General features: G+C 40.1%; 2 protein-coding genes across 4 annotated transcripts in view; one reads left to right on the top strand and one right to left on the bottom strand.

The window, feature by feature from the left end:
- Window positions 1-5,666: 5,666 nt before the first annotated feature.
- On the bottom strand, window positions 5,667-14,267 carry mcts1 (malignant T-cell amplified sequence 1). The gene is given in 6 exon segments (NM_001006879.1): window positions 5,667-5,865; window positions 6,906-6,973; window positions 7,586-7,719; window positions 8,537-8,634; window positions 9,693-9,845; window positions 14,110-14,267. Coding segments are annotated over 6 exon segments (546 nt in total). The 5' UTR covers window positions 14,121-14,267; the 3' UTR covers window positions 5,667-5,783.
- Window positions 14,268-18,648: 4,381 nt separating this feature from the next.
- The window catches only part of cul4b (cullin 4B), a 37,752-nt gene continuing 34,249 nt past the window's right edge, over window positions 18,649-22,151 (top strand). For 2 of the 3 annotated variants that reach the window (XM_018096163.2, XM_018096164.2), the window contains exons 1-2: window positions 18,649-18,828; window positions 19,302-19,700. In XM_018096163.2, coding sequence (XP_017951652.1) covers window positions 18,762-18,828; window positions 19,302-19,700 — 466 coding nt within the window. In that variant the 5' untranslated portion in view covers window positions 18,649-18,761. 3 annotated transcript variants of the gene reach the window in all.

Below are 22,151 nucleotides of genomic sequence, written 5' to 3'. Positions count from 1 at the left end.
TATGCACCGTTGTCTCATTTATTTTTCTTTGGTCCCTTGGAGAGTGCTATTCTAAAACAGTTTGCATTTGGTCTTCGTTTTTTATTATTTGCCTTTTTTTTACTATTTAGTTTTTTGTTTAACAGCTCTCCAGTTTGGAAGTTATCTGGCAGCTATCTGGTTGCTATGGTTCAATTTAACCTAGCAACCAGGCAGTGGTTAAAAAGAGAGACTGGAATATGAATAGAAAAGGACATAATAGAAAGATAAGTCATAAAAAGTAACAATAAAATTGCAGAGTAATAGTTTTTTGGCTGCTGGGGTCAGTGCCCTGCATTTGACAGCTGGAAAGAGTCAGGAGGCGAAAGCAAATAATTTTCCCGTACAAGTACAAAGCCATGTCTATACATCATACGCTCGCCTCCCATGCCTGTGATGAAACTTAGAGGATTGTTGCTACTGTAGTTATACAATATAGCCTATTGTCCCTGCTGTTTTCTGCTAAGGGGTAATACCACTGCAGGAGGGATATAAGCTGAGACAAGCAAGGTACCCAGCTTATTAGTAAACAATGCAAGTCTATGCAAGGCTAAAACTGTCAGCTATTGTAAACAGTGAAACAGGAAAATCACTATACATTTCCATACGTTAGACCAATACAAGGTAGGTAACCTACATGAACAGCTGTAACATTGCATCATTTGATAACTTCATTCATTGTAATGTGGTAGAAAAAAAATAAATAATTTAGCATTCCGTGACCAGTACTCAAACCGTCTGCTTGCAAACTCATGCCTACATATACTCACAGAGCTCCTTTGTGACTTCTTTATATATTACTAACAGGGCTACATTACGTTATCCAGAATTCTTAGGACATGGATCTCCATACCATAAATCTACTAAATCATTTAAACATTAAATAAACCCTTTAGGGTTGTTTTGCATCCAATAAGGATTAATTGTATATTAGTTGGGATCAATTGCAAGGTACTGTTTTATTATTACAGAGAAAAGGCAAATCATTCAAAAAATTGGAATTATTTGATTAAAATAAAGTCTATGTCAGTGGTTCTCAACCTTCCTAATGCTGCAACCCTTTAATGCAGTTCCTCATGTTGTGATGACCCCCCCAACCATAAAATTATTCCTAAGACCATCGGAAATATCTGTTTTCCGATGGTCTTACGCAACCCCTGTGAAAGGGTTGTTTGACCCCCAAAAGGATCCAGACCCACAGGTTGAGAACCGCTGGTCTATGGGATCATTTGGAGCTTTCTGGATTGGGCAGATTTATGAATGTGTGAAATTGGAACTGGCTACAGAACTACTCACCCACTGTCTATTTATTCCTATTGGAGTTTTAGAAGTGTATTTATAAAAACTCTAACTTTCAGCCGTTGATAAATACACTTCTAAAAATCTGATAGGAATAGAAAGTGGGTGAGTGTTTCTGTAGCCAGCTCTAATTTCACACATTCATAAGTTTGCCCCCCTGTTATAATTGACAATTCTCCATAAAATAAAATTGGTCAAAAAGTCTTGGCTTGTAGGTAAATGCCCCTATGCTCCTTAAAGCTTCTTTATGTGGAGTTATGCACAGAAATCCGTGTGTGTGCCCACATCTGGGCCGACACAGTGGCTCTGGGTGGAGGCATATAAAAAAGCTTTAAGGAGCGTGTGGTGTATTCTTTGCCAGCAATTATCCACAGGCCGAGAATTGCCCACATGTGGCAGTAGCTTAATAGGTATCCAAGCCAGCCTTTGGAAGATCAGCTGAAAGCTGACCATCTTCAGGAAAACTGGTTTAACAGGTGTAACATTGTGTAAGCCGAGACACTGAGACACTGTATGCAGTGACACCTAATACATCATATCCAGTATAGCACATTACTGGAAATGGATACCTATGGAACTTGAAGTATTTCATTCTGGAGAGTGTTTTATCAAAGAATGGTAGTAAAAAAAGAATCCTATCCCTATCAGGTATGTCTAGCTGACAATTGCTTCCTCTCCTACAGTGCAGTGTGTAGGGGAAAGTCGCATAAAGTTGCACAGGGATTGGAAGGGCTGGAGGGGAAGTTCAAACTTCACCCATCCAATTCCTGTGTGGTTCTACTAGGACTCTCCCCTACACAGTATGCTGTGCAGAACATACAGTCACAGGAGCTACTGCTCTCCCATCTGATATCTACAGCTCACTGACAGCAGGGAGGGAAGGTTCATGACTGGGGTGGGTGCATTATGTAAGGCTATACTGGTAGTCTCATACATCATCATCAAAAGTTTTTTGCGCCATTTATGATCAGATACGAAAATTTCGTAACCTTTTGATCGTACCACAACATTTTAGTACGACCACAATCGGAATTTTCGCGCAATCAGAAATGATCGTTATTAATATGAATTTTTGCCAATCGTACTTAAAATCCTAAATTCGGACTATGATAAATGTGGCCCTATGTGTAGGGTTTACTCTAGGGCAAACTCCACTGACCCCCAATGAGCTGACTGGCTTATTAGCACATTAAAGGAGAACTATACATCCCTAGGTACAAAAAACCCCCTCAACTGCCCTCCATCAGTCTCCCTAACCTCTCACTTCCTTGCACAGTCTATTATGTAGAAAAGTGGCCCTATTTCTTCTACATGGCAGTGGGCAACTATGGGGTTAATCCCTCCTGCTATGTGGATGGACAGTAAATACCAAATAAAGAACTAACTTCTGCCCCCGGCTGCCACCTTTTTTTCCTCCTGTCGCTCGCCCCCATGTCCAGCAGACTGCCTCTCCTCTGCTGAAGCCACGAGAATCTTTGGCTTCAGAGGGAGAGGTGTCATCAGAAGATTCTGGAGATGAAGATGGTTCCTTTGATGTAGAGATGGTTGAGCCTTTGATTAAGGCTTTAAGGAAAACATTGAATCGTTTAGATGTTTAAATCAGCCTCTATAAAGAACCATTTATTCCCAGTGCAAGTTATCAAGAAAACTATTGATTCTGAATGGGATTCTCCAGATAGGAAATTATTTTTTTCTAGGAGATTCAAGCGTATGTTCCCTTTTCCATCTGATCTGTAGGGGGATTTTCCCCCTAAAGTGGATACTGCTATAACTAGAGTGGCCAGGAGAACTACAACAAGATACTTCTTTGAAAAGAGCTTTTACGGCTGAGGGCGCTGCATTTAAAGCTGCAATAGCTATTATCTCAGTAGCAAGAGCAAATAAGGTTTGGCTCCATGATTTTAAAGATGTTATTAAAAAGGGAGAAGATAGAGACAAACTCTCCAGTATGCTGCAAGATATCATGTTGGCCAATGAGTTTATGGCTGAAGCCCCCATGGATTCCATCAAGTTAGCAGGAACAATTATGAGTTTTTGGGTGGTAGCAAGAATAGGTCCATGACTGAGACATTGGAATGCTGACCCGCAATCCAAACATAATCTGTGGTAACTTTCTCTTCGGACCGGAGTTGGATCAATTTATTTCCAAAGTTTTGGTGGGCAGGTCTTCCTTTTCCGTAGGGATAGGAAGTGAGTTCGAGAGGATCCTTTAAAGAAGCTAAACAGTACATACCTGGTAAGGTTTTTCCCAGACAATGGAGATCAGCCCTTTTCCTCCAAAAGATCACAAGAAAACGAGAAAAGAGCATGAAGGTTGGCGAGCCCCATCGCTTCCAGTGGGAGGAAGACTTTCCTCGTTCAGAGCGTTGTGGGCTCAAGAATTTCAAGACACATGGTTCTTGGATATAATAGAAGAAGGATACCGACTAGATCTTATAGACATTCCAGTTTCATTGTTTCACTACTTCAGACAAGCCAAGGTCACCAGAAGGAAGGCTAGTATTGGCAGAGATAAATCAGGATTTTTTTTTAGCGAAAAGGATTATTGTGAGAGTTCCCTCGAGTCAAGAATTCCAAGGGATTTACTTGCATCTTTTCCTCAGAACTAAACCAAATGGGGACTTCAGGGTGATCCTGAATCTCAAGGAACTCAACCAACATTTTAGGGTCCCTACTTTCAGGATGGAGACTGAAATCAATCGCTCAGTTTCTGGATCCAAGAGACTGGTTAGCAAAACTGGATCTGAATGATGCCTATCTCCATATTCCCATCTGAAAGTTTTTGAGATTCAAGGTCCTGTACCAGCACTTTCAATTCAGACCCCTTCCTTTTGGATTATCCACAGCTCCCTGGATCTGCACAAAAGTTCTGGCCAATAATTGCCAATCTGAGATTGAAAAACATTCAAATTTTCTCATGCCTGGATGTGATCCTAGTGAAAGCACCTTCGAGGGAAATACTAACCCCAACATGTTCAGTTGGTAAGTACATATCTCCAAAGATTTGGAAGGATAATTTATTGGGAGGGGAGTATCCCAACTCCACAGTTCAATCTCTGGAGTTTTTAGGGGTCATAGTCAACCCAGTGTCATTCAACTTGAGTCTTCCTTCCAGAAAGATTCTGGCTATCCAGGATTGGGTGAATTCTCTCATCAAATTTCCAGTAACAACTGCGAGAATTTACCAATAAGTTTTGGGCAAAGTGGGAGCAACACTGTAACGTGTAAAATGGACCTGTATTCACTCCAGAACACTTCAATATGATTTCCTTTCAAAGTGGAACCACAATTTTCAGCACTCAGACCAGATTATCTGGCTTTCTTAGGAGACCAAAGTCTCCCTGAACTGGTGGCTCCTGGCAGACAACCTGAACATTCCAATCAGCCTCCATTCGCTGACTTGGGTAATCATTACAACAGACACCAAAAAGTAGAGATTGGGAGCCCATCTGGGGGATCTGAGAATGATGGGCAAGAAATTCGCAAGTCCTGCAATTGGAAGGAGTTAAAAGCCATTCAGCTGAGTTAACTAACATTCCAGCACCAGATTCACAAGAGTGGTCAAAGTCAGTTCGGACAATATGTTTGCAGTCAAATACGTGAATAAGCAGGGGGTACCAAGTCGAAAACTCCATTAGACTTGACCATAGCTATGTTTGCATGGGTGGAGTCCACGTATTGGATATGATAGCAGAACATTTTCTAGGTGTACAGAATGTGTCAACAAACTTTAGGAAAACTATAACCCCAGAATGAATACTTGACCAACAGATAGTTTGTATTATGTTAAGTGACCTATTAAAGAATCTCACCAAACTGGTATATAGATATCCGTAAATATTGCCCTTTTACATTCTTTCCCTTGAGCCGCCATTTAGCATGTATGTGTGCACTGTGAATCCTATGATACCAGGGGGCAGCCCTTATTTCTAATCCTAAACTCTCCCTTTAGTTTCTGGTGCCCTTCAACAGTTATTTTTCTCTGTGGTGCCCCCCCCCCCCCAATATATTTACTTTACCACACTGCTTAGGAAGTCATGCTTTAGTGCTGTTCAAGGGCTACACAATACAGTCCGCTAGGTTTCCATAAAGGCAGACATAAATCGAAATAAGTCCCATTCAGAGTAGAACTCACCACTTGGAATGGTGGGACCAGGTGCACACACCCCAGATCTCAGCTAAGGGGAGTAACCACAAATTATTCTTGTTGTTAGATCCTTTTTTCAAGAAGAATTTGTGGTTTCTTCCATAAAGGCAGAACAAAGATAGAGTGACATCAACTTCTCCTCTTATATTTGTCTACTACCCATTATCACAGTTATATGTGGACAGAAGAAATGCAAACTGTGTCATTTTGTTGCACTTGCTTTATTAAGCAGAGCTACAGCACAGAAAAGGATTTCAATTCAAACACACAAATAAAAACAAACAAACATTATCAAGCAGTCTACATTGAATCCAAAAGGTCATTTATAAGTCTTCATGTGCCATAAACCATCATTTAAATAATGAATATTTTCAATGCCGATGCCTTTATTTACTTTCTCACTGTAAAAGAAAAAAAAAAAAGTTTATGAATTTACTTGACACATTTTCTTTCGAGGAAAGCAGTCTGGGTTCACATAAAGCAATAACATGTAATAAACCCATGTAAGTACCTGCTGAGTAATGTTTCATTATTCCTGTGTAATGAAATTTAAGCAGGTCAAGTACCTTGAAATGGTTTTATAAAGTGAGTACAGTGGTTATAATATATATATTAATATATATATATATATATATATATATATATATATATATATATATATATATATATATATATATATATATATATATATATATATATATATATATATATATATATATATATATATATATAAATGGGTCACAGATGCCTGGGTGCAGAATGTCAGAAGCATAGACATTATGAAAAAATATCCCGCACTCACAGGACTTAATGAATACGAAAAACTTTTATTGGCAAATAACTAACGTTTCGGCTGACACAGCAGCCTTTCTCAAGTTTGTCATTTGCCAATAAAAGTTTTTCGTATTCATAAGTCCTGTGAGTGCGGGATATTTTTTCATAAATATATATATATTTTAAAGGTCCCGATGGGGACCGAAACGTAACGTTGGCTGTTCATGCGTTTTTAATACACAATTGATTGTTAATCAACATAGGGCATCGCAACAGTATAAAGCATCCATATCTGGCTCTATGACTAAGCATTAAATACCTTTTAAATTACTACCTACATTTTTCCCTTGGCATATGTACTATCAAATTGGCTTTCAAACCACTCTTTAGTTCTCCTTTACAGTAGTATAACATGTACAGAAAACAACTGATTTAGCAGTAGAACTTTAAAGGTTAAAGACAAACAGAGCTACTAGTCACAACTACAAAAATAGACAGTGATCATCATTTACTAATAATTGTCTCTATGTAAGTTTTAGCAAAAATTCTCAGTACTGTTTATGGCAGGGTATTTTCTGGCATTAAGTAGCCGTGACAAGTAGCTGCTACTAAGTGTGTCTTTACCCTAAGGAAAACTAATGACATTAGGTGGTACCTATGCACTTACATATCATCTGCAGACATTTTCATAACGCCAACACAGAGAGCATGCTGCTTTCCTTCTGCCATTATTGCCTGCCCATCAGAATAAAGGAAAATATACATCTGAAGCTTCCAATATTAATCAGTGTGCAAACGAGCAATTTCAATTCCAAACAAGTAAAGCAATGCTGCCCCTAAGGGAAACTATATTGTATTTTTTTTTTTTTAATTTTGCATGTAGATTTTCCAAATGGAAATACTGAGAGCTGAAAGTTCATTTTACATTTAAAGACACATGCAGAAATTGGTGCAACCAATGTGCCTAGAACTTGCCTTTATCTTGCATGGATGATTTTCCCACAACTTTAAAGCAGTTTCATCTATACTGCAACTGTAAAATGACTCCATTTTAATGCATCACTCAGCTCCTTTTTTAACCTACAAATACTTGCCATAGCACAATAGGATGTATTTTTGGTATAGAAGTTCCCCATGAATCAATAGCTCTAGAATTATAAAGACTTAAAGATCAATTTATCTGGGTGATATGGTCACCCCATGATGGAGAATATGCATGGCTAGCCTGGAGCCAGAATAGTGGGCAGACGTAGGTGATTTAACACTTATTAATGTTGCCTATTTATTTTAGATTTGGATCATGTTGGGTTACTTTAAATTAAACCCAAAAATGGGTAGAAAGGATACAACCACAGTATCAGCTGCTGCTGGGTAAAGCTTAGCTCCCGGAGAAGTCAGGCCCGGACACATGATATTGGCACCACTCAAGACAAATTTAATAGCGCCTTTATCCACTTGCTGATGAGGAAGAATAAAAGGATCTGGGAAGAAAAACTCACATGAATAAAATACATTTTATGAAAAAACATTAAAAAGCTAATCCAATGCAGTCAAACTCATATTCAAAGCTCATGGGAGGCATAATGTAAGAAAAGGCACTGCAGTAAGGGGTATCAGTCAATTACATGTCACATTTGGATTTGGTACATTTTCATTAATGTGTACTGACCCAATCTAGGCAAAATCTTAGCACCACAAATCACTGCCCCACTCCTTCCTTCCTGTGCTACCAAGGGTTATCTGTGGTAGAACCTCATTTGGCCCTCAGCTCACTACATTTTCCCTATAGCATCACTAAATTCAGAGCCATTTATTATTGATACGTGGCTCATATACACTTTATCTTAATCAATAGGGCACAATTGGAACAAATAACTACCTGTCTGGTCCAAGCACAGCATGAATGTTAACATCTGGATCACCCTTTAAATATAGGCCCCCGATGCAATGAAGCTCAGTTTAGAAGTTATCCATTTACAATATTTAAGGTGATGTGACATGTAATGCCATTAAGACTTCTGTACAGCATGACAAGGATAGCAAACCCATTCCTGCTGCCTAACTCACATCTTCATATGTGGCTTAGGGGATGCCTTTGCTGGATCATGAGCCAATGCCTCTTAAATTAAATTGTCAACAGGCCAAATAATTGAAAAAAATCCATGTGGAAGCCTAAATCACAAGTTTGCCCAGTCACAGCACGCTACTGGCAGATACTGATTTAGTACATAAGCTTACAGCACACAATGTTTAAGAAGAAATAAACAAGGAGGGGGAGCCAAGAATCTATAGACTTACATTTGTGAAGCAGTCTCAGTGTCGGATAAAAGGGTCCCTCCCTCTGCCTGAAGAACAGCAGCTCTCCATTCACAGTTAAAATCTCTATGTGCTCATGGCTGGACAGTAGAAACAGAATATTACAGTGGTTAGAAGAGAAGAAATGGGAAAGAAAAGTCATATCGGAAACACAGATCCTCCAATGCTCCTTAAATGGGTAGCATATACTTAGAGACACCTCTGTATAAACAGCCACCTTCCCTACCCTTTTTTTGTGCACAGGAATTATCCGTGCACTAGTAATCCAATTATCTACCTTGGAAGAACCAAATATGAAGTTGTTTCAGCTTCCCTGCTTAGCTCAAAAAAAAAAATAAAAAAATTTTTTTTCATTTATTTAATTTTTAAGAGCATCCCCTGAAGCATCATGGATGCTTGTATGCAGCATTGCGCAGGCAAGCAAGTTTACATTCCCTATTTCTAAAGCCAGTGGTGCCTGAAAATTTAGTTCACTGTGGCCTCCTTAGGGAGACACTTAGCAATAATAATAATAATATCTACCCCAAGGCAATAACTTCTTGGGCTTCTAACTAAGAAAGATGCTGCCCTGTAGCACTTTTCCTATTGTTGCTCAGGAACAGTGAAATGAGCTCCCTAGAGCAACACTCGCTTAATAACAATGGCTTGCTATAGGGCAGTACATTTAGCATAAAATCTGCTTCTGACAAGGAATTTCTATCAGTGGGTCACACTGAACAGACTGCAATGATCAAAAAATGCTTGAAAAAATCCTGTCCTAGTAAGGCGAAATGGGGAATGATCAGGACCTGGAAATTTTCAGATAAGGGGTCTTTTTCATAATTTGAATTTCCATACCTTAACTCTACTAAAAAATCATTTAAACATTAAACCCAATAGGATTGTTTTGCCTCCAATAAGGATTAATTATATCTTAGTTGGGATCAAGCACAAGGTACTGTTTTATTATTAAAAAGTCTTTTTGGCTGCTGAAGGGGAACCCTAAATGCATTTAACACAGAAGCAAAAGTTTTGCTTTCAAAGAAGCAGATCTGTGGTCAAGCAACAATTTGGACGATGGATAATTTCAGATTAATCAGTGGACACATTACACTTTGCGTATCTCAGCTTGAATATAAGATAGTATCGGGAAACTTACCACCTAACTATCTTCACCGGGTCCTTTTTGGGCATTATTTGGTTCAGCCATTGCTCTATCACAGGAAACTGATCAATCAGTTGGTTTTTTATGCCTTTAATCACAGATGTTTTTAACTGGATACAGTTGGATACATTTTCTTTCTCATCAAATCTAAGAAAAATAAAATAGAAAGAATAGAATGTAATCATTTGCAAAAGTGACTTGGATAGGAAATCATTAGAACCAGCAACGATTTGGTATGCGGTAGATGATAAAATAAACACATTAGAAAGCCATTATGTTTTTAATTTACTCTTGTGTATGCTCTAACCCAGAATCTAATTTACTCTGGTTATTATGCTCATTCCTCACGATCAGGCCTGATGGTGTGCTAAGTAATAAAAATACAGACTATCAATTAAAAAAAAATGGTAGCCTTGGTATCATTCAGCTCTCTGGTTTAATATCTCTCTGGGAAAGGAAAGAAAAGATGAATAAATAAATGAAGAACCCCTGCAGCTATACTTATAGCAAAAAATAAAAAATAAATTCCCTTTAAAGGAAAAGGAAAGGTATAATCACCGGGGGGTGCCAAAATGTTAGGCACTCCCCTCAGTGATTGTAATCACTTACACGATACCTCAGGTCACTACTTGTGTTAGCAGAAACCTGTGAGTGAGTGATCCCTTTCCTTCTTTTTCGTCTTTACACCGCTTGTGCATGCAGTACAGTGAAAAGCAGGACATTAACAAAAAATAGGGCCTTCTCACTGTGCTGCGCATGTGTGGGCCCTGAGGTTGTGAGGAAAGAAGATAGGAGGAGGATCGCTCGAGCCCCCCGAGCCAGTGTTGTATTCTGCTGACAGGGCCACTGGCCCAGGGTATCAGGTAAGCGTTTACAATCACTGGGGGGTGCCTAACATTTGGTACCCCCCCAGTGATTGTATCTTTCCTTCTCCTTTAAAGACACAAATGTACATGAGATAAACATTGTCTTTTCTTAATAACCTGTCTTTTTTTTTTTTTTTTTAATAGATAATAGTAATGCCCCATCTAAATACAAAAGGCAAGTGACAAACAGGTGAATGGCAAGAAAACATAGTACAGGTATGGGATCCCTTATCCGGAAACCCTTTATCCAGAAAGCTCCGAATTACGGAAAGCCCATCTCCCATAGACTCCATTTTAATCAAATAATTCAGAATTTTAAAACTGATTTCCTTTTTTCTCTGTAATAATAAAAGAGTCCCTTGTAATTGATCCCAACAAAGATATAAATAATCATTATTGGATGCAAAACAATCCTATTGTGTTTAATTAATGTTTTATTGATTTTTTAGTAGACTTAAGGTATGGAGATCCAAATTACGGAAAGACCCCTTATCCGGAATACCCTTGGTCACGAGCATTCTGGATAACGGGTCCTATACCTGTACTTAGTTAAAGGCCATTGAAAGGCATGAAAACCCTAGGATACTCCAACTTGTTGGGGGGGGGGCACACTTCCACCAACTGAACATTTTTTTATGCCAAATTACCTTTATTCACAAAGAACAATACTTTGAAAAATACATATTCTTCTTTTGTTTGTGGATCTCTGCCCAGTTTGGCCACGCACACTCTGGGCCAAATCAAGCGGAGGCAATCATGGGACCTTGGACAAACCATCAGTCATACGACGAGGTTACAGAGACCCTCTGAGCAAGGCGACATTAACACTACAACCTGACCCTCACCCAGTAGGATTTTAATATCTGTCCGATTGATATCTGGCTGATTTGATTGTCCAGGTACTGCAGTATCCTCTCCAGGCAGATTTAGCCAGGTGCATGACTGCCTGTTTCCCCCCGCCAGCAGGCTCTGCTCCATCCCCACTTCACTACATCGTGCACAGAAGAAGGAGAATTTATACAGAAACCAGTAGGACTGAGCAATGTGTTTGTTAAAAAACTCAGTCCTACCACCATTAGTGAAAATAATTATTTGAAAAAGGGAGAGGTTGGGGAGGCACATATTTATTCTCACCTACCTGGCCCAAATTTTTACTGCCCAGTTCTTTTTTCTGGAGAAAACACTGTATTAATTGTAAAAGACTGTTTGGAAGCTCTCCCATATACAGGCCAATAAGCCTATCTGTACATGGGTCTCTGCTGACTCCTGTAATTACCCCAAGACACGATTTGAATGTTGAAGGTGCAGTTCCACTATATACTACAGTGTCTTACAGAGATGAAAAGACAACCCTCTTATAACACCTCATTAACCCTTATGTAATGGGATCATGGCTATGCATATAAAAATTTATTAGGATGAATTTAAAAAAAATAATAAAACAATATGTTATCGAAGTGCTTATAGTGCCCGAGTACAACTTAATCATTAAGAATGAATTACTGAAAAGGAAACAAACAGGTTGGATGTCCCCACGACCCAAAAATCTAAATTAAGTAAATTGCACAAAAATGGGGCTAATTTTTTTTACAACAAAAAGGAGCAAACACAACTAGTTTAAGCTAAAAAAGAATTTACATTATAAAATATGCCTAAACTTTCTAATAAAATAAATGTTAAAAAAATGTAGTGCAGGGCTGTATTGAAACCTCATTAAGCGTCACTTATTCAGGTTGGCAGTGCACAAGTATAGGCATAATCAGTCTTCTTCAAAAGGCATCGAACTGCTGGCAACCAGCTCCCATTCTGCTGAATGAGAATTATAAAAACAATGACGGATACCATTTCACTGTTCCTGGAACAGGACAATTATACTCTCAGATTTGTACCGAGTCCTTTGTTTTGCAGAACTTGCTGCAGTATTCCATAGGTATCCTGATTCCCTCTTCATTACATGGAAAACTGGTGCCAGATATATCAAGAAATACTGAATCCAAAGCCAATTCCTGCTCAGTATGTATTGGCCATGTGTCCACAAATGTTAGGACTCTTGTTTGGTGTAGGGATGCACCGAATCCACTATTTTGTGATTTGGCCAAACCCTGAACACTTCATGAAAGATCTAGGAGAATACCGAACCAAATCCAAATTTGCAAATCAGGCAGCGGAAGGGTTAAAGAGAACTGCGCACGAAGCATGCAGTGAAAATTTTTTAACTTCAGTGTTTATGCGACAAAAAAAGTCACGTGATTTTAAGGATTTGGTCTGGCCAGGCACATGGATTTGGCCGAATTCGAACCCTAGATTCTGTACATCCATAGTTCAGAGTTCTGTAACCTTATATCAACCTTTAAAACATGCACATTCTATTGCTTTACCAATGGCCACACAATGTTTCACATATGATAGAATAATCAATATTAAGTCCTGCACTGAATCAGTACATAATACAGGTATGGGACCCCTTATCCGGAAACCCATTATCCAGAAAGTCCCAAAATACAGAAAGGCCATAGACTCCAATTTAATCAAATAATTCACATTTTTAAAAATGGTTTCCTTTTTCTCTCTAATAATAAAACAGTACCTTGTACTTGATCCCAACTAAGATATAATTATTCCTTATTGGAGTCAAACCCATCCCATTGGGTTTAATTCCTGTTTAAATCATTTTTTTAGTAGGCAAAGTACAAGATCCAAATTACGGAAAGCCCCTTATCTGGAAAAACCCAGGTCCCGAGCATTCTGGATAACGGGTCCCATACCTGTATATTAAATGATCAATACTGTTTAGTCAATGACACAAACATATGCAAAAAACCTATACATTTGTTTATTTGCTTACCATGTGCACTCACAGTGCTTGGTTATTGGCTAAGATACAGGCAGGGCCTGAATTATGACATTCAGAATCACAAGCTATAGAGTAACAGTCATAACCAGAGAATGGGGGGCATAAACTATAGTGTGTTTAAGCATGACTTGGCATAGCGGGTGGAACAAGGGAGTGTTCAGTCATAAATAATAAAACTATTTTTTTTACTTGTGGTCAACTCTAGTTAGTTGGCAGGCCTCACCACCAATCACATGACTATAATGGTGGCCCTGGATACAGGCACCTAAAGCATCCCTCCTTATCCCCAGCAATGCCACCTAAACCAATAGCTTCCCCACAGGCACCTCAAACTGGTTCTAGACATTTCCTATGCCACAAATGGAGTGTGTGTATAGAGACAATTTTCATCTTTCCTCAAAGGACTGGAAGTTTTAGTTTAGAAATAGCTGCTTGAATACAAGTTTGACACTACACAACTGATATCCATGGGTGAAATAAATCTATACGTGTGGGTTATCTATTAATGATAGATGCGCATACAAGGAATGTGCCACAGTATGTGCCAAGAGGGGGGAGGATGGATCTCCCTTGAGAGCGTCTACATATTTCCGTAATATAATGATATGTGCGCATTCATAGCGTTATACTAAGCCACTCCCGTACTAATGAAATAAACTCAGTACATGCCCCTCAATCCCCCGGCACTCACTTCTTAAACATGCTGGTGTGCAGCAAGGCCCGGGAGCTTCCCAGTGTTTCACGGGAGAAGGATCAGTTTACATCCGGGGCACGGGTTCGTATAAAAGCTAGGAGCACGCCGGCTTCACGCTGACATTTCATCCACTCGCACAGGCCGACGGAAGTGAGGAACATTGGGCGGAAGTTTAGAATTTCAGTAGCGTAAGCCGGGCGGAAGTTTGGATCTCACTTGGTGTGGGCTGGGCAGAAGTCGTGAGATGTACAAGGGAAGACAAGCGTGCAAGCTAATGTAAGGAGGATGGTTACGCTACAGCTCCGATCACCCAACTAGTGGCCTTTATTGGAGCTATCACGACTAGCCTTGGGCACCTAGATCTCTAACCATACATAAAAACTGTTCACCTTTCTTAATAATCATGTCACTATTGTGAATTCGTTCCCATAGTTATGATCACAGATAGAATTCTACATATGAAGGCTGCTCTGAAACTATAGGGTTGTCTCTCCCCAGGGCCTCCAAAACAATGGAAGGGACCATGCTGAATGTTAGGCAGAACTATGGGAACGAATTCTTATTTACTCCTTAGATGCCTGGGTGAGGGGCAAGTGGCATAAATGGAAATTACTCGGCTCAAAAACTGAATTTATGGGATTCTTTGTAATAAATACACAAAGCTATTAGGCGTCCCCACTATTCCCCAGCTGTCACAGGCTCTGCTATCACTGTACTTACACGCCTGTTAGTGCTTTGCTTTTTGTTGGATATTTGAGCTAATATGGACAAAAAATTTGAAGACCTGTGTAGAGTGAATCCTAAGCACTTCTACCCTGCATAAGGTGTTTTCATTAAGATCAGTCAGTCTGAGCACATAGTCTTGGTGAAAAGATAACATTGTACTGCTGTTAAAGGGAAACTCCGTCTTCTGAACCAAAATTTGTTAAAGAGTCAAACACAGACACCCCTAATATACCTATCACTGTAACCTGTTCCTTCAAAAAGTATCAATAAATACCCTTTTATATGCTAAAATCCACCTGCAAAACAGTCCTCTTTCTGCATAATTTAAAGGGAGGAGGGACTAAAACATTGATGTTACAAATTGTAACAACATTTCCATGGCTTACAGACAGCATGCAGGAACAACATAACCCACAATGCATTGCACTGCAATGTTTCTTTCCTTATTGACATTACGTCTGCAGGGGATTTGGAGGATACAGGCTGAGGACAGTCGACTACTGTTACATTTTTTTTGAGTCTCAAAGGAGTTCCACTTTAACAAAATGGTTTATAAGTGGACTGTAATAAATTAAAAACATAAGTCACAGCATTTGCCTGATATTTTTATTATATAGTAGTTTCACCAGTAGTGAACAAGATCTAAAGGTGGCCATACACGTTAAGATCCGCTTGTTTGGTGAGGTTGTTTGATTTCGGTCAGGGAGGCCTGTCAAGGCTTCCCATACACAGGCAGATAAGCAGCTGATTTGGCCTGAAAGACTCAAATTGGCAGCTTAAATCTGCAGTGTATGGTCACCTTTATTTCATTGGATGCACATTTGCAAGGTCAGCGGTTTTAAAGAAAATGTATACCTTAAAAATATTAATGTAAAATAGCTCAGAACGCTCTTTCAAGCAATTAAACCGGTGTTAAACTGCTTATATAATAAAGTGTATTACAACTTTGCCACTTGCTGGTCAGTTTTTAGACTGCACTCTTTCAGAGAGGAATGTTCAGAAGGAAAAGAGACAACTGTTCAGATGTTGCCCTGTTTATAAGAGATCAGAAACCTCAAATAACTTCTTATGTCTTTTGTGAGCAGAGAAACATCTTTGCTTCTTTCTGAACATTTCTCCCCAACTGTACAGTCTGAAAACTGACTAGCAATGAAAAGCAACGCAATTGTTTTGAAACAAAAAAATGTTTTGTTTCGTTGGAAGGCTGCAGTTTGTGCAGCTCATCTCTCAAAACAATGTTAGTTTTCTAATAGTCATGGGAAATGACTGAAGATTTATTCTGCAGGGCTGCAGCCACATTCTACAAGGAACAGGAACTAGAAATTAAAAAGTTGTGTTTAAAGTGACAGTGACATCTTTGCATGTAGAAACAAATATTGCATAAAGTAGTCTAAGGAACCAAAGCCACTTCTATAGCCATGAATTACAATTCTACATCACTCTTTTTTATAGGAAATAACCATTGCTAAGAACACGGGGATAGACAAAAGAAAAGGTAAAATAGAAATATAAAAAATAGTGTCGCAGTTGGGGTAAATTTAACACACCCTGTGTGACACTGCACTCTTAGAAGTATTTAGCAGTAAGCTTTAAAAATGGCTGGCAATAGGTTCTCCCACAGCAATAAAATGTTCAGTTATAGGATGTGTAACTTTCATGGGATTAACGTTTAGTTGAAGCCTTTGAGGAAGTCCACGGGTCAAAACACGCCAGACTCAACGTAGAAATATTCACCCATTTTCTTTTTATTCCTATGGGATTTTTATAAGCAAATTTATCAAATGATGAACTCCAACTTTCAGCCATTGATAAACAAACTTCTAAAAAACCCGTATGAATGAATAGAAAGTGGGTGAATTTTTCTGTGGTGAGCTATATCATTTTACACTTTGATAAATCTGCCCCAATTATTTTTTTATTTTTGTTTCACTTTAAACTGAATGAATACAAATGTGAATACCCTAGAATTGTTGTTTTCAACAATGTCTAACAGAACTGTTACAAACAGTTTTACATAATATTCACTGAATGAAGAGGTCAGCAGAACCCGCAAAATTTTATGGTGCCAGATGATCATGTTCATCAGTCATGCAGAGATGACTGTGGATACAGGAGATAAGTAAAATTCAGTATTTGCAATCCAAAACTAAAAAAAGTTCTGGACCTAGGGCAGCATGATTTTAAGGGCAGCATGATTTTAAGGGCAGCATGCTTTTAAGGGCAGCATGCTTCCCAAGCCACATTTACTCTGGAAACTGGACAGGAGTGCAGGAAGATGCCAGAGGCACTTGGCAGGGGGAGTGAACAGTATAGGATGGAGCAAGATGAGGCTACAAGTGCCCCATCATCAAATTAATTACATTGGGGCATATACGTATAAGTTTATATAGCCATACTAGGATACGCAGTGCCGTACAATTTTACAATACAGAAAAGTACAACCAGGGAGAACAAGCATTATTGTAAATATCCAGCAATTAAGTACTATGTGGTACAAGACACAGTAGGGAAGTGGGTCCCTGCCATGTAGAGCTTATTGTCATCTATATCAATTGGTAACTTCTCATACAGCATACTTGTGTGTTAGCTCTTGTGAAATTTTGTAGCCCAGTTTGAAGTAGGCAGGGCTATAAGCTACCAGTAGCCAAAATTATTATTATTAACATTTATTTATAAAGCGCCAACATATTCCGCAGCGCTGTACAATAAGTGGGTTTCATACATTGGACATACAGAGTAACATATAAAGCAATCAATAACGGATACAAGAGGTGAAGAGGGCCCTGCCCAAAAGAGCTTACAATCTACAATGAGCATTAAAGTATACACAAGGCTCTTTAAGTTACCTGAAGGGGCTTTTTGCCGCCTCCAGTAACTTGCCAGGCAATACAGCCTAATGTGAGTTTCTCAACTCGCCTCATGGCAGCAACGCCCGTGAGTTCTACAAACACCTAGCTTCAACATTATTTGGGTATATATAGTTTATATTTGTAAGTGTATAGATTGGTCTATATAGGTATGTGTATTTTTGTGCACTGGGGTTTTTAGAGATGTTGAACTTGATAGGCTTTGGGCTTTTGTCAACCCAAATTAGTTATTTAGTTATATGTAACATCTCTATTAAGCTTTACCAGATGATTCATAAGTGCTTTATGCAGTGACCAGTGCTTGCATATCTGTTAAAAAAAAAAAACAATTGAATAGGGTCAAGTGCTGAAACTAAGTATGAGCATACACCTTTTGGTGTGCTTAACATGTGTTGTTTTTGCTGGTGTTATAACTTGTATGCAGGCTCACAAGCACATAGAGAACCCAGAATAGCTGCTTTATAAAAAAAAAACACATTCAGCCATTGCTTTCAGTCAGAATCTGGTATACAGCTGCGTAATCCAATGGGAAGCCTTACTCTCCCAGAGATTATTATATCACCCAAATTGACCACTTTGTATGATATAAGTTTATTTTAATCTGGCACTTAAATGAATAGTGGGGTTAATATATGTACTTTTCATCCCTGCTATACACGCCATTATACATTGCTTTCAGACACAAACTTCATGTTTGACGCTTACTGAGTAGTAGTACTGAGTAGTTACTGAGGAGCTTCCACAAGGAACTCATTTTAAGCGGGAAGCGTCACACGCAACTACTGGCGCTCTCCTTTATGTAACTATTCTAAGCCTCTCCGGCCCCCACGCTGCTGAACAGGCGGTACCATGTGGAGGCATCAGGGGGAAATGTCACCCAAACCAAGCTGATTATTGGTCCTTATTCCCTTTAGGCGTCACTACAGAGGCGGGAATATTCAACCCTCGACTCCTCCCCCTCGAGTAGTTTCCAGCCTCAGCCCCTTCCTTCCCCTTGTCGGGACTCCTCGCCGGCACCAACCTAAGGCGGAAGCTCGGCGAGGAGAAAGGGGACGGATGAGGCCCGCACGGTCGGGCATTATGAAAGACCTCATCGCTAGTCCTTCCGGTCAGTCAAAACAAGGTACGAAGGTTGCCATGACATCACAGTAGAATAAAAAGGGGAGGGGAGAGAGGGAACACAGCCAGCCTTTCGCGCTATAGTTAATGCAGTAAGCGCTACCCCTTTGGTTTTGATAGTTTGGCAGCAGCTGGCGTCAAAGGCTCCCTGACTGTCCCGGCTGGGAAGGGGTGTGGGCTCACGGCAGCCTCCTGGGGAACTCTTCCCAACATGCACTGCGAGAGGAAGTGAGGCCATCTTTGGTTCCCTGCTCTTGTGACAATAAACAAGAAAAAGAGTGGGGATATCCGGAGAGCGGGGCCGGGGCCTTCACCGAGCAGAACTAAAGCAGAGTGCCTGCCGAGGGGGCCACTGGGAAGCGCTAACCAAAGGGCCACGTTAGCTGTTTGTTGCGGTCCCCACACGATCCAGCGGTCACACACAGTCTGGGCTGCCTTGAATCTTTTCTATTTGTGGTGTTTTCATGTTTCCCACAGGCTTATCAACCCCCAACCCCCCGGCGCAGGAGGTAAGGACTGAGGGAAACAGCACCTCCAAAAAGAGAAGGTTGAATATCAGCAGCAGCGATAAGGACGATTTGGACCCCCTGTCGCCCCCCAGAAACTCCTCTTCCTCCTCTAACCACATCCAAAAGAAGCTGCGTTTTGAAGACACTTTGGACTTTCTAGGACTCGATGTGAAGATGGCCGAGGAGTCTCCTTCTTCTTCCTGCTCATCCTCCTCTACTCCCCAGGCAGTGAGGAGTAAAAACCTGCTCATCTCCCCAGTGGGCGTTGGGCATCATGCCAATGGCCTCACAAAAGCCTCACCCGTGTCCAGTTTTGCCAACAGCAAGCCTGGCTCAGCCAAGAAGTTAGTCATCAAGAACTTTAAAGGTAAAGAGGGATGGCACCATTCAATCAGCTCTTTGATAGGTCACTTCAGGGAGTGTAATACTTTGACCAGAATGTGCTTAAGGACCAGGTGATTACAAGGGTGCTCTGGTCAAAATAAAATCTCCTTTAATTTGGAATTCAGAAACTAGCATGCTGTCTTGTGTCACCCAGTAGTTTGGGGCAAACGTTTGCCTGTTTGGTTTTTTCATGATGGTAAAATTACAGTTTCCTTTTGGCGTTATTTTATTATGGTTGAATCTATCTGGAATGGCAGTTTTGACTTCTAAGGGCTTGTGTATTGATGCACTCCTAACCAGCATAAAGCCAAAGTGTTTTAAGCTGGTAATGCTTGATTCTTTCTATAGGGATCCGCAATATTTTGGAGCACTTAGGGGATTTGATGCTTGTTACAAGCATTCCTGTTTGACCCAACCAGATCTGTGTGTCAATACTAAGAGCGCTACAGTTAAGGGATATCTTCAATGCAAAGGCAATCTTTTCTATTAAAAAAAAAATCTTTGTCACAACCGATCTAAGCTGCAGTGTCAATATTCCTGTGGGACTCATTGGCCAAAGCCATTTTTTTTTTTTTTTTTAGTATCTCATGGGACCAGTGCCAAAACACTGAAAATCTTTCTTCAATGTCCACTTCCAGAATAATTTGAAAGTGAACACTGTTTATTTTAGGCATTTGTCTACACACAACACACAAATCATGCTGGTGTTAGTGAAGCAACATTCAGGACTAAACTACACGGGAGCTTTTGTAGGATGGTTTCAGATCAACAGAAAGCATCCTTGCCCTTAGGGCTCTGGCACACGGGGAGATTAGTCGCCCGCGACTAATCTCCCTGAAATGCCATCCCACCTGTGTCTCGGGCATACGGGGTGGCGCGATTTCAATGAAATCGCGCAGGTTTCCTCTCGAGGCAACTTGCGCAATTTCACTGAAATCACGCCGCCAGCGATTTACATTTTCGCAGGTGGGATGGCAATCTGGGGAGATTAGTCGACCGCGAACAGGGAGTTTTGTTGTGGGCGACTAATTTCCCCATGTGCCAGAGCCCTTAGACAATCTGCTAAATAACTGTTAAGGTGATAACTGCAACACTTTACACAGATTTGTGAGGCTATTCACCATTTACTAACATGGCTAATCAGAATCAGGTCAGGCTGGTTCATTTTGGGCCCACACAGAAGTGTGTTTGTTGACATTTGCAAACAGATTGTTTAGTGGTATCAATGTGGCTTCTGGCCCTGATCTCTTTAGGGCTCTGGCACATGGGGAGATTAGTTGCCCGCGACAAATCTCCCTGTTCGCGGGCGACTAATTTCCCCGAAATGCCATCCCACCGGCGAAAATGTAAATCGGGATGGCGCGATTTCAGTGAAATCACGGATGTTTCCTCAAGGCAATTTCCGCGATTTCACTGAAATTGCCCTGCCGCATATGCCATCCCACTGGCGATTTACATTTTCGGGGAGATTAGTCGCCCGCGAACAGGGAGATTTGTCGCGGGCGACTAATCTCCCCGTGTGCCAGAGGCCTTAGTGCAAAGTGGGGGAATTTAATAATTTCTAAGAAATTTCTATCAGTTATTGGTGCATGAGCATTATGCAAACTGCAATGCATGTGCACCAGTTGCTAAGTGGGGGGGGGGTAAACTAGGCTGGTGCCTAGGATGGCACATGACCAATATACAGCCCTGGGTATGCCCATAATAAATTTATATATAAAGGTTTAGCTGATGCAGCTAAAATAAGGTAGAAACTCAGGAAATTGTGCTGTTAGTTTGCCTTTAAAAAGTAGTAATTGTATGTAAAAAAAAAAAATTACTCTGTTTTGGCAAAAGACCTTACCAGCCTCTTCATTTTTTTGTACAACTGGTATTAAGTGCTTGTGATTTTTTCTGATATACTAATAGTACAACTAATCCTATATCAAACAGACACAATGCACACCTAAATTGTAGTACTGTTTCATATACAGGCTTGAAGTAGAAATGAAGGAATTCTCGGCAAAAGAACTTGTCTGCTCATACAGTATAAAGGAGCATTGCCACATTTATTGGTAAACGGTGATACAAAGAGCAACAATACACTGTTTACTGTTTACAAAGGAGTATTATGTATGTCTATGTATTTGCAGTGGCAAACCTCTGCAGCACCAAGGGATACTTGCGTTTTTTTTTCTGGCTTTTTATAGAGTGGTTGTTTTTTTATTCTGGGGTAATGGGAAAAAAATGTATTAAGTACACCTGTCAATGCCATTGAGACACTTCTGTAACTGACTAGGAAGCATCTTCATTCCTTGGGAGGCTACTGTCCCTATGACCTGCAAGGCAGATATGTTAGGACACACACAGGCAGCTGTTTAGCTTGCTAAGGGTGTCAGAAGTAACATGCTGTGGGATCATCTGCAACACAACCCTTTCTCTCTGAGTTCTAGTA

Source organism: Xenopus tropicalis, chromosome 8, assembly GCF_000004195.4.
Source record: "Xenopus tropicalis strain Nigerian chromosome 8, UCB_Xtro_10.0, whole genome shotgun sequence".
NCBI lineage: Eukaryota > Metazoa > Chordata > Amphibia > Anura > Pipidae > Xenopus > Xenopus tropicalis.
Note: the sequence above shows the minus strand (reverse complement) of the source record. Positions and strands in the feature narration are given on the sequence as shown.